The sequence below is a fragment of the Oculina patagonica genome, chromosome 7 (assembly GCF_052425735.1).
Source record: "Oculina patagonica isolate OP01 chromosome 7, crgOcupat, whole genome shotgun sequence".
Taxonomy (NCBI): domain Eukaryota; kingdom Metazoa; phylum Cnidaria; class Anthozoa; order Scleractinia; family Oculinidae; genus Oculina; species Oculina patagonica.
In genome coordinates, this window is record NC_135764.1 from 11,519,407 (window position 1) to 11,532,826 (window position 13,420).

The 13,420-nt window shown below is 40.5% G+C and overlaps 2 protein-coding genes, 1 non-coding gene and 1 pseudogene across 3 annotated transcripts; 2 read left to right on the forward strand and 2 right to left on the reverse strand.

Moving 5' to 3' along the window:
• Positions 1-1,289: 1,289 nt before the first annotated feature.
• On the reverse strand, positions 1,290-4,106 carry LOC144660253 (uncharacterized). Its single transcript, XM_078520857.1, has one exon. The coding sequence runs from the start codon at positions 4,058-4,060 to the stop codon at positions 2,894-2,896; it is 1,167 nt and encodes a 388-aa protein (XP_078376983.1). The 5' UTR covers positions 4,061-4,106; the 3' UTR covers positions 1,290-2,893.
• An 878-nt stretch (positions 4,107-4,984) lies between these two features.
• LOC144659208 (uncharacterized) lies at positions 4,985-8,580 on the forward strand. Its single transcript, XM_078519643.1, has 3 exons — positions 4,985-5,033; positions 5,482-5,625; positions 6,467-8,580. Exons 1-3 carry the CDS (start codon positions 4,985-4,987, stop codon positions 7,252-7,254), a joined length of 981 nt encoding a protein of 326 aa, XP_078375769.1. The 3' UTR covers positions 7,255-8,580.
• A 1,234-nt stretch (positions 8,581-9,814) lies between these two features.
• On the forward strand, positions 9,815-10,035 carry LOC144661780 (small nucleolar RNA U3). The gene has a single exon (XR_013572348.1). It is a non-coding gene; the product is annotated as a small nucleolar RNA U3 (small nucleolar RNA).
• A 1,441-nt stretch (positions 10,036-11,476) lies between these two features.
• Positions 11,477-12,695, reverse strand: LOC144660067 (uncharacterized; annotated as a pseudogene).
• Between the last annotated feature and the right edge of the window lie 725 nt (positions 12,696-13,420).

The window sequence follows — 13,420 nt, forward strand, 5'->3', positions numbered from 1 at the left end:
CGTTTCTGGGAAATTCTAGAAATAATTAAGCGTAAGGTATTTTTTTTAATAGTGTCACGATAAGCATAGTATTAAGCCTTATCAATCAATTGATAACTATAAACAATTTAACAATAATTAATGTTAAGGGCTTCTAGGGAAATGTGGGAAATTATAGTTGAAATTTTTCCGTGGGGAAATAACAAAAAACAAAAGGAATTAAAAAACAAACGGAAACGAACAACAAGCGTAAAATATGACAGTGTGTCGATCATTGACACTTGTAAGCCTCTATGCAAATATTGTAACAGTTCTCCCCTTCCCTTTTACATTACGCATAATCCTCCCTCAACCTTCAATTTTTTTTTAAATTATGCCCCCACCCTCTAAGCCAAGATAATTTATGGGGGAGTGTCAGGGGGTGATATTTGTGCTATTTCTTTTACAGAATATCATGGAATGTTTTAAACAATTTTGCTCATTTCTCCTGGTGGCCACCACCTCGGGAATACTTCTTCCCACCGTTTCTTCACCTGCCTCCTCAGGTGGGATCCAGAAAATTCAGAAAAAAATATAACCATCTAATTCGTGCAATCAAGTGTGTGCTGTGGGTATGGGGCGAGGTTGCTGTCTCACCAAAATGTTCCCCCCACCCCTTTTGAATTTTTGGATCTGCCCTTTAACCTTGTTTGTTGCCAAAAGTGTTTTTTTTTTCCAACAAATCTAAAGAAAGGGGGAGGGGGCAGCCCCCTGCTAAATCTGGCTGCCCATGACAAAAGGAAATATATAAGATACAGCCACTACACATGAAAACAGATAAAAGAGACTCATGGTTTGATGTTTTAAACACATCTCCGCGTGTCAAAAAAGAAATTAGTGACTCACTAGGGCTATAATTACCACAGTTGCAATCTGATTGGCTCAAGAAGCACCTTCTCTGACAGTTTCGATTGACAGATATAACCAACTTTCGTTTGTGCAAATCTGAGGGTTGTGTTGTGGGTATGGGGGGGGGGGGTTGCTCTCACCAAAATTTTCGTGCTCCCCCCTTTTAGCCTGTACAGCCTTCCCCCTCCCCGATTTTTTTTTAGGGGAGGGGGCGGCTGTACACAAGCTTCCCCCTTTTTGTTGCCAAAATATCACTGCAGTGACCCTATATAACTAATAATTATTAAAATTATTTCATTATTAATTCAATATCAATTTTAAATCAAACACTATTCAATGTCTAATCTACGGTCTAAATAATCAATGTCAGTTGGACTAGCCTGTGAATACAGCCGCCTCTCATTCGCTCTCGCTATCAGTTAAAAAATCTACAACAAATTTTTATTACTGCCAGGTGAAAGTTGAAAAAATTTTGTCCTTTTTTTTACAAGGCTTAATATTTACTACAGGGCAACACTGATACTGCAGACTTTATTTTACTTGGACATAAGGCCATCCCTATTTTTTTCTCTGTTTACCGTCGAAATATGCGTTTCCTAGCTAATTTTGGGTCGGTTGGACTTGGATTGAAAAAAAAAACAAAAACAGAAGCAACCTGGAACTAGGAGGTCAGGTACCCAAGCATCATTGCTGTGGAGCCTGGAAACAACAAGATGTGGTCACAAAATCAACATGGCAGCAGTAATGGAGGAAGAAAAGATTGATGCTGTGGTTAAACTTGGCCGAGAAAAGCGAAAAAAAAGATGAATTGAATTAACCACCAACACTTCTTTGCGATCTGCCAGCATTCATGACTTTTCACTAGTAAGATTATTAACTTCCTCATAACTTTTTTTGAAAACACAAAAATATGGGTCGGTTGGACAACAGTAAACAAAGAAAAAACAAGGATGGCCTAATATACCTCCAGATATACTATCCAACTTAGACAAATCCACTTTATACTGAACAATAGAGGGACGGTGTACAAAACATAAAAAAATATTAATTATATGCATTCAAATAAATAGCACCGGTAAAGAGAACAAACTAAATTGTCTGAACAAATTAAAAGAAAAACAGCGGTGATATTTAACAGATTTTCCCTGCCATTACAAGTAAATTAATGTATTTATTCCGTATGTAAGTTTACCCTAACTTTTGGTAAACTAAATATTTACTCAGAAGAATTAAATTTGTCTAGTTCCATAATTATTTATTCCTCTCCCAGGGAAGGGATTTTTTTCTTAGAACACCCCCCCCCCCTTTGAGACCCCTCCCTCCCCCCAGGAATTTCCAATCCCTTCTGTGGGGGAAGTATGGAAATTTTCTGGAACCACACGCACACATATTTCTATTTTTTTAAGACAAATGTAAGGAAAAAAGGGGTGGGGGGCTGTGGCCCCCTCAGCCTCCTTAATTCTTAATCTGCCCATGGGCATGCTAAAGATTTTTCTTTATTGACCAAATAAGAAAGAGAGAAGACACCATCTGCATTCTTATAGGTAGGGATTCCACTTTGCGAACGTCAACTGAGCTGTTTATATATGCATTTGCATTTGAAGTGCCCAAAACTGAGCTTCTTGACATTAGTACTTTAAACAGGGGTCGAGCTGGCTAACCCAACAATACACAAATGGGGTTTTGCTTAGGGCATTTTCAGTGTTGTTGTTGGTCATTCAACCATGTAAATTTCCCCTGAAGTAAAAACTTCATAATTCCCTAGGTAAAATGGCCTCCATTAACCATAGAATTTTGTTAAGTTAATTTATTTGCATCTAAATTTGACAAAATTTGTTCATAACATTATAATTTTATATTTAATTGATGTACCGTACCGGTAATCCTTTGCTAGTTACCCTTTGGATTTGGCCCACAATGCCCAGTTTGGCATGTAAATGGGTGGTTGGTGTGTGCAATGAAAAAAAATTGTAATCTATCAATTACTGATTAATTATTAAACATATTACCTATAAATGATCAATGATCAGTTGTTTATTTTGTGAAAAAGAGCTTGTACTTCTTCTGATGTCTTGGCGAAAATAGACAAATAAGACTCACATCCCTTTTCTGCATCAGCGGCAGATAGCACAATGATTGTTCCTTCACCTTTGACATTGTTATGATTTGCCTTGTCGACTAACTCTTTAGCTGTCATGTTGCTGTGTTTATTTTTGCAAAATATTGCTGAATGCTTCAAGCCAATATCTAAAGCCATGTGACGAGCTAGTAGTAAATGTGTGGTATCGCCACCAATTCTCGGGTTTACATCGACCAGGTACTTGCCGTGATCTGTGATTAGAACCTCAAAAGTGACCAGGCCAAAGTAGCCTCGTTTTTGAAGATAATTTTTAATTGGTATAGTGAACTCTTCATACACAAGGTGTTCATATTCTTCTTGCTTGTCCCAGTCCACTGCTCCAACAGTCCAGGCAAATATTCCATCAAATCCACCCGATGTTGTGCCGACCCAGAAGAGCTCCCCAGATTTGTGCAGGTAAAATTGAAAGCTGGGCACTTCTTTGACCCCAGGGATGAATTCTTGGAATACAATACCTTCCTTCCACTCGCACACTTCTCTGATTTGTCGCAAAGTCGCAGACAATTCACTTTCGTTTCTAACGAGCCAGCTACCTCGTCCGCCTGTACTCATGTCGGCTTTAATCGCGCAAGGAAAAGAAATGGCGTTTTTATCAATATGCCTCGGAAATGGCACCCCTACATCCCGTATGGAGCTCTTTAACTGTAGTTGGTACAATATGTCTGGATGTACGCTGTGCTTGTGCTTCGGGATGCCTTGCAGCGCCGCTGTAGTTACGACTGGAATATCATCCTGCAATCCTTCGTCCAGTGGCTTGATTACTACGGGAGGGAAGGCAGGAAGCCATTGTTTCCAGTGCTGTTGCAAGTACGATTCTGGTGTACACTCCATAATAATTGGAATTTCATTCCCGGCTGCGGGAAGATGACGAAATGGCGACAAAAGGCGATCAAAATACAGCGGAGAAGGCGGGCAATCGTATACCCAATATTTCCTATCGTTCAAGAATCTGTATCCCTTCGAATACGACGAAGGTTTCTGTGGAAGAAAATAGGCTTCCTTCAGGCACTTTTGAACGAGCCTGCCAATTGTGACAACGTTCTTCGAAGTCATCGCGACATTCGGTCGAAATAACTATTTACCATAAACACGTGTACGCCGAATATACATAACTTGTACAGCCAGTTAATGAGATTGCGTGACTGGTGACGGTAACGCTTATGAAATTTTCGCAACGATTACGTAATCTGTATCGCAGCTGAATTATAAACGAAACGCGGGCAGGACAAAATTGATATCCAAGTTTTATACGAAAGACTTCCACGAGAAAGACCGAAACTTATTATGATGAAATTTGTTTATAATTCCTGTTTGGCGATGTTGATATTTGCGTACAGATCAAAGCTAAAAGCGTCACGCTCGCTTACATTTCAAAGCGAAGACCGTTTGTTTTTGGGCGGTGAAGCGACGCGACACCGGAAAAAGCTGGGATATTAATCTCGCTTTTCACAAAGCTATAAAGACGTATTACGCCTTTTGTTTCACATGAATACGTAAATATGATGGATTACAGTTAGAATCTAGATATAAACTCGAACTCTCAATGACTCGAACCTCCCGCTAACTCGAATTCGAACCTTTTCCGATTCCCCTCCAGGTTGTTTTCCTACTTATTTTACCCTCAAAAACTCGAACTCCCGATATCTCGAACCTTGCGATTTACTTTGTAAAACTCGTTTTATGCAGTAGAACCAGTAAACAAATGAAAACAAAGAACTTGGATCGGCGTGCCATTATTTATTTGCAGGCTCTTTGCGAACACTTAATAGCCCTTGTTAATAGGTCGCACCTTCTTCACACTTATTGGAGGTTTTTTTCACTATTGCCTTTTGTCTGCATGGATTTAGTTGTGTCTGCCTGTTTATTGGTGGTTTTGGACTCAGCTAGACCCCCCCCCCCCCCCCCCCCCCCACACACACACACACACACACACGGCCCTTAATCCTCCCTCCTTCGGGTTTAGAGACTTCGTGGCTCATGAATCCGGAGGAGATGCTCCCGTATATACCATATGGAAGCCATACGGGTTTGTGCCTCTCAGTCTTATAATTATTATAAGAAGTCGGAATCGGGCCATAAATAATAGGACCCGCGAATAGGACCCGCGAAACCTTTCACGACTTTTTCACCACACGATTCATTCAACTCAGATAGTCTAAGGCCGAGTAGACGTTCATTGTTTAGTAACACCTGGTAACGAATTCTAATTTTACCCGTCCCAGGCTCTACTCATCTTTAGAGTCTTTCCTCCGGCTTAGCTTTGCAACTTTTTAATTTCAATCCCGAACCAGCTGAAAACTATCTTTCGAGTTGCAGCGTTATATTTGTTCATTTCTTAAAGATCACTAGCAGGATTTGAATGGGCTCCTGTTGCTTCTGAGAACACTGAATTTACTGAAATCGACTTCCGGGTTTTCCAAGAAATGACGTATGCCAAAACAAAGCCCATTCAGTACATTTGTTTACATTTCAAGCACGAAGTCATGCGATCTGTGGCTTCTTGAGCCACGGAAGCAGCTGGTGGGCCGAGATAGGCAGCAAAGGTTCGTTTAAATCCTCAGTTGGCAATTTAAGGACTTGGGAAGCTATTGTAAGACAAAGATACCTAGATCGCAAAGGTAAGACAAGAATAACAGATCGCCACGGCCATGATTTTTGCTGACTACGAACCTTTGCATACTAGCACTGAGTAATAGCTAGAGATCTTCAAAATCATTGCTTCACTCCAGACAACTCATCTCGATCTTTTTTCGATGTAAATGGTAGCTGTATTACTGATACACTCGAGCAAGTCAAAATGGAAGGGCTGTCTAAACCCGAACAACGAAACGAAACGACCGAAACCGCCGAAACGACCGAGAAACCGCCGAAACAACCGAAACGGCCGAAACCACCGAAACGAAACAGTTACCGAAACAAGCAAAACTTCAATATTTTCGCCGCTTACCGTACTATGCACTCAGTTTAGCCTACATACACTCCGGAGCCTACCATTCGTCCGGCAGTCACATACCCCTGTTAGCCACTACACACTCCGGGCTACTTTCACTAGGTAGCCACATGCACTCCGGTGTTACGTGCTCTCAATTGTAATGGTTTTGTTTTTCGTATGCGCCGTCGGCCGTTTCTCGGCGGCTCGTCGTGTTCGCTCGTTTCGGTGTTCGCGTTTTTCGGGAGTACGCCAAATGGGGCAAAGTTGAGCAAAAATTTTCAAGAGAAACCAGTCGGGACTCGAAGTGCAGTCGTAAACAAACATGGCGGTTTCAGTGCATTGAAAGCAATTTGTCTGTGAAATTATGTTACTGTACCATATATTGTACGATTCGCAAATTAATGTTCCATTTTTTAAAACAAGGATTATAGCTTTTTGTGGCGTTGCTAAAATGATTTAAAGGTGAAAGAAGAAAGGGCAAATACAATGAAGTGTAAATAAATAGTTTTGTTATTCTGTTTCACTAGACAGAAAATGGTGGAAGGCTCATTACGAAGTGTGGATCACCCTGGCGTATTATGTGAATACCTTGTCTGATTTTGACGTCGAGGTTATCAATGCTTACAAAAAGAAAGACAACGACAAAATCAAACAGCTAGTCACCAAAGGCAAAATGGACATGGATATATTTATTTGTGTAAACAAGAGTTGGCATGGATTTATTTTGTGCGTCCCGGCTGGTGAAGATGAAAACAATTTACTCGACTTTTCTGATGTGATACAAACTCCCTTCGACGTGCCCTCTCTTAGTCTGTGTTGGCAGTTCGAATTGTGCATTGAGAGCGAACAGCAGCGCATGTACAAGATACGCAAAGAGTGCCAGCTGTTTAAAGACGTCGAGGGAAGAATTAAGCGCAGCTTTTACATCGGGAGATTCAAGGAAACCAGCTTGTACGCTTTGCAGTTCGTTGCCCTGAGAGCAGCCCCTCACCGCTACAGCGTCTTGCTGGAGGACTGCGTCGAGTTTGCGAAGGAATTTTGTGTTCAGGCCCTCGCGTATTGTTCCAACTGGCGCGATCTGGAGGAAAAGGTTCATAGCAACATCCGCAAGGCGACCGCCACTGGATTTAGCGTTGAGAAGCTGTCGCGAAATATCCGCAGCTCTGGTTGGGTGGGAAATACCTTTCTTGGAGGAGTGGACGTGAGTGGCCTGGTGTCGAGCCGCTTCCGAATTGCGGGAGTTATTGCATCAGCTGTATTCTTACTTGCTTATCCTTTTATTGTTGCTGTTATTGTCGTTAAAATGATGAAGTAAATTTTAGCCAAATTAAGGCATTAAATGGCCATTAAATTCAGGGAAATACAGAAATAACCGCTTGAAACAGTGAAGGAACATTTCAATAACACGGCAAATGCAAAAGAAAGTACGGATGGCTAAAATTGAAGAAGATTGAAACGGATTGCGATATGGGTTTTGAAATACTCTTGGGCTGAACAGTTTTTAAAGTTAATCTCGTTTGCTTGTAACTTTAAATTATAACGCCCGGGAGACACAGATGGTTTTGTCATTTAGATCCATAGAAGTGGCTGTATTTTTATATAGTTTTAATGTGTAAGTAGTTAACGGATATAATAATATTGTTATTTCTATTTTACTTGTTTTATTTTTTATTTTTAATATATATTTCACTTGTTTCTCGAAGAAACTAGCTTGTCTTAGCTATATTAAATTCGAGGGTAAATAAAGTTTTATCTTATGTTATGTTATGTTAATTCATAGCGAGTATTCGGCAAAACATATTACAGTGGAACCCCGATATAACGATATGCCAAGGGAGCAGTAAAATTACATCGTCATATCGAGCAATCGTTATATCGAAACTCCCGATATAACGATATGGCCGTAAAATAACCGAAAATACCGTTATCTCAGGGTAAACCTAACACATACTTTTTTACTGGATAAAGAGGCTTAGAATACAGTATCATTTTCTTATGTCATCTTATAAAGCTGTTGTCAGAAACGTTAGAAATTACTCGATTACTGTTATGTTATTGTCTTAAATTCAATATTTTGCTTAAATTGTGACTGGCTACTAATGATATCTTTATATCGGGGAAGGTTTGACGTTCGGTCCGCTAAATTCTCATCGTAATATCGGGAATATCGTTATATCGAAGATCGTTATATCGGAGTCCTGTCCCATACATTTTTCTGTAACTTTTGCGGGGACATAGAATATTCATCGTTATAACCCAGGTGGTTATAACCGGGAATATCGTTATATCGAGGATCGTTATATCGGGGTCCTGTCCCATACATTTTTCTGTAACTTTTGCCGGGACATAGAAAATTCATCGTTATACCGGGAATATCGTTATATCGAAGATCGTTATATCGAGGTTCCACTGTAAAATAAACTTAATTCAGTCGTGACGCAGTGCCTTTTGAATCCTTTCAATGAACGGTTCAGTTTTTCACAAGGTTTTTTTTTAATTTCTTTAAGTTAGTTTGGAATACCTTTTGATTTTAATCATTGTTAAACATTTCCAGTGCAAGAATAATCTTAATTCTAATAATTGATAGAATGTTAAGGTATACTACAAAAAAATAGAAAAAGGACGACAACAGGTTAGAAAAGTTTTATCCTGATTGCAAACGTTAGATTTTTATGAAATACATGTAGATTTTTCGCCGGCTTGATGCAATTAGGTATTTTCCTTTATTTGTTCTAGTCTTCTAGATCTACTGCACGGTAATTTACCGGTACGAAGATGATGTATGAAAAGAAAACAAATTGTATTGAGTGTAGTCCGAGAACTAGTCTTTCTCAAAGACATCCGTTTTCAGGGCCGTACGTAGGATTTTTTGTCTGCGGGGGCAAGTTTTCCTGGCGGGGGAACTGTTTTTTTTTTTCTTTAGTGTTCTTAGATTTCAGTTTTCTTTTCGGGGGGAACTTACCCCCCTCCTGCCCCCTCCCCCCCCCCCCCGCTAGGTAAGGCCCTGGTTTTCTGTGTTTTGGGCGTCGTTGCTCATCCTGCTCACCAGTGCGATATGCAAATGTATGTAGCTTGAAATATGCAAGAAAACGCGTAGGAATTCTAGTGAAAAGAAAAGCTCTGAAAAGCTTCAGTGAAAAGCTCTGTGCGAGGATGATACTTTCTCCAGAATTCTTGAATTGAGAGCCCACTCGGGAAGGCCAACAAGATAAGAAAAAAAGAAAAAGCAAAAGCAAAAAAAAAAAAAAAAACTAAAAGCCTTAAGTGGTAGAGCACTCTGACCCAAACTTTGACTTTTCGTCACGCCCGAGCAAAAATGTCATAAAAATCTGATGCTTTTTGAAAGAAAGGCCTGCCCTTTTAAGTTGCAAGTGGCATTTGAGTAGGTCGGAGCTTATTTAGCTCATAACTGACCAAAAAATGTAAAAACAATGTCCAGAAAGTGTAGTTTTTTTGGAAAATCTCCAGGAGTCAATGGGTTAAAGGAAAAGGAAAATATATAACCATGAATTTCAAACTTTTGGCTGTCGAGTTTCGATTCTTCGACACCTTGGCTGGTTTAGAAATTTGGCGCAAGTTTTAATTTAATCTTCTGTCGGGGAGGGCGGTTTAAATGAAACTTTATCTCGGTACTGCTCACCAGCAATGTCTTCTTGACTACCATTTATTAGGTGCATCGGATGCTGTGAGCTACCGCACATTTTGAGCTGAAAAGTAAAACACTTTTAATTCACTTGCTCGATCGGATCAGAGGAAAACGATTACAGTAAAATTCCTGAAAGCACGCATGCGCTTAATCAACGTGGTAAACATTACATCCCACATGTGTTAGTAAGCCGAATTTAATGACTTCGTACCGCTTTCATATCTAAATCAAGACCGTACTTACTAGGATCATTTCTATAGTACGCGTCCCGTCTTTGTACCCTAACAAAGACAACACCATCAACCGTGATGACGATGCGAAGCGTTCACCTCTGAGCGCGAAGCACGTCGCCGACTTTGTCTTTCATGGCAATTGGTCGGCGGCGATTGATGACCGTTCCTTTTCCTCCTTTAGTGGGGAATTGGAGGAGGTGATCGCATTCTGAGCGGTTGATTACTTTTACTTCTAATCAAAGGAAGAGCCCAATCAATTCCAAAGGAGGCTAAGCCGGCCTTAAATCCGAGGGTCAAAAAAGTAGTCTAAAAGCTATCTAGGTTGTCTAAGAAATGTTCACAACAGAATTATTACATAATTTTTTTTAATTCAAAAATTAGAGGCGCTAAGTCATAAAAAAATCGCTTAATTTTAGTTTTCACGAATTATAATAACCGTAAGGTCTGACGGAGCTTTAATATACAGTAGAATCCCGAGTTCTCGAACCTCGAGGGAAAAGAAAATTGCTTTGAGAAAACGGGGGCAAAATTACAGAGAAATACTATCCAAGGGAAACGAAAATAAGTTCGGGAAATTGGGACTGCTGAGGAACCGAGGGTTCGAGAAATCAGGTAAAAAAAAGGTAAAGCAACTTTATTTATACACGGTTTGTGTTTAAAGCTAGAAGCTTGTGGGGCCGTGTATATGAAACAAATACTGAACAAATATAATATATTAAATAAACGTAACATGATTAAAAATCCCAACTGGCAGGAGGCAGACCAGTTGGCTATTTACAAGCGTGGCCGAGGATTTGAACTCGGGACGACCGAGAACAAATCCAGATAGTGGTCAGAACAGGACTTGAACCCGGGACCTCCAGATTTCAAGTCCGGCGCTCTAGCCACTCGGCCACGCTGCCTCCAGGATTCTACTGTATACCTTGCCACAAACTGCCACCTTAATTACCAACGACTTGCTCCTGTCTGGCCTCGTAGCTCAGTCGGCAGAGCAACGGTGATGGTGGTCACCCCAATCGCGGCAGACGTTAGCGATCGTCTGTGTATTGTTCTTACGTGCAAATAATACAACAAATACAATAAAGTGATTTAAAAATAATCTAAAGCTACGGTACAGTATTTTAATTAACAAGAAAATGTCTACGAACTATGTCTTGAATGAGAACAAAGTTTTTTGCATGTTCCGTTGTGATCAAAACTGGTTTCCTGGGTATTTATACTATTAAAAATCCACTGATCATTAGCATATGTAGTGGCCTTATGCATAACATCGGTGGCGCGACATAGCGTAAAACGGCTAACGGCAAAAGCGAGCTTGCCTTTCATTTTGCTACTTTTTTTAATCAAAATCTAAAATTAATCCCTCAAAAAATAGAGAAAAATCACACATTGACGATTGACAAACACAAGACTACTCATTTCCACGTACGAACGCCAAACGCCACACGGCAAGAGCGAGTAGACTGAGAATTTTTCCGTTCGTGAGGACTATAAATATGTCAACGACATTATTCTATATCTCTCTATTGCTCTAAAAACTAAATGCTTATCTGTTCGGATGCAACCACGCGCAATCAGCCCATACTTTTCTAAAATGAAAAATGACCACCATATTGAAAAGGAAGACTGTAAATATGTCCAGTGAATTGATTCTGATATCAGTTGTGCATGCTGTGAAAGAGAGCTTGTACCATTTCTGGTGTCTTGGCAAAAACAGACAAGAAAGACTCGCATTGTTGTTGTTTGTTGTTGTTGTTGTTGCTGTTATCGTCGTCGCCGTTGTTGTTGCATTCTTCGTCTACATCAGCGGCAGATAGAACAATAACTATTCCTTCTCCATTTTTGTTGATGCCATTTGCCTTCTCAACCAACTTCTTAGCTGACGTTTTGTGCTTGTTGAAGGAAAACATTTTAGAATGCTTCAGGCCAAAATCTAAAGCCGTGTAGCGAGCCAGTATTACATGTGCGGTATCACCAGCAATTCTCGGGTTAACATCGACCAGATAATTCCCGTGATCTGTAATCAGGACCTCAAAATTGACCAAGCCAAAGTAGCCTCGCTCTTGAAGATAATTTTTAATTGGTAAAGTGAACTCTTGGTACAAAAGGTGTTCATACTCCTCTTGTTTGTCCCACTCCACTTCTACGGAGGTAACGCAATACTTATTAAATCGTGCTGCGATCGCTGTGCCAATCCAGAAGATCTCACCCGATTTGTGCAGGTAAAAATGGCAACAAGGCACTTCTTTGACACCAGAGATAAATTCTTGGAACACGATCCCTCCCTTCCAGCCGTGCACTTCTCTGATTTGTCGCAAAATGGCAGACAACTCGTCCTCATTCTTAACAAGACTGTTTCCAAGTCCACCAAAGCTCATGTCGACTTTAACCATGCAAGGATAAGAAATGGCATTTTCGTCCATGTGTCTTGGCGTTGGCGCTTTAATGTCAAGTATCGAGCTCTTGAGTTGTACTTCATACAAAATATTTGGATGTACGTTATGCTTGTTCTTCGGGATGCCTTGGAATGCCGCTGTTGTCACGAGTGGAATATCATCCTGCAGTCCTTCGTCCGATGGCGTGATAACTACGGGAGGGAAAGCGGGAAGCCATTGTTTCCAGTGCTGTTGCAAGTACGATTCTGGTGCGCACTCCAAAATAATTGGAATTTCATTCCGCGGCTGCGGGAAGATGTTTAAATGCCGACAGAGTTCGACTCACCCTCAGTGACGGTGGATAATCGAATAGTCGGTATTTTTTATCGTTCAAGAATCTGTATCCTTTGCAGTACGAAGACGGATGCTGTAGTAAAAAATAGGCTTCCTTCAAGTCTTTTTCAATAAGACTTCCAATAGTGAGAGCGTTCTTGGAAGACATCACGATGTTTAGAACATGCAACAGATTTTACTAGTTCAACAGGCGCAAGTTTAGGCTTCACCGGCGATGGAAAGAGAGAAAAAAGAACGCTTTTGTGATGCTCAACTTGGTTAATGCTCTGCATCACTATAAGACGGGTTTTTTGTTTTGGGCTTAAACACCATGCATAAATTACACCTGGATTACGTACCAGAGACGTTCCTTTTAGTTAGTTGCTCGTTCACCCGTGAACAACTATAATTGTGTTTTGTGCACGGCCATGACCAGAAAATGTAAAATGTGAACAAAACAAAGACCTTTGTCTAGCTTCAAAACCATTCTATTTGCGTTTGACGAAAGAGAACACATACTAATCGCGTCGTTTTTTTCCTCACTCAGTCACGCGGGTATCGGTTGCTAAGCTGGGCGATTTCAGGCTTTGGACGCCATCTTGGTCTGGCTGGCCGCCCATAGCCTCGATCTCATACATAAAAATATGGGTTCGATTTTGGAGTCACACAAAAGAGTTTTGCTTGAAGAAACGGCCGAAGCGTGTACCCAAAGTTAAAATAATACCGAAAATGACATGGAAAGCATAACAGGGTTTTATCCAGGGAAATAGAGTTTTAGGGCCTCTTCATATGATCCCGGTTGACCGGGCGGCCCAGTTACCGAGATCTCGGATCACTCTTATTTTCTTTGTAAAATTTTGGATGTGTTTGTTACACTCTACTCTATTAGCTCAG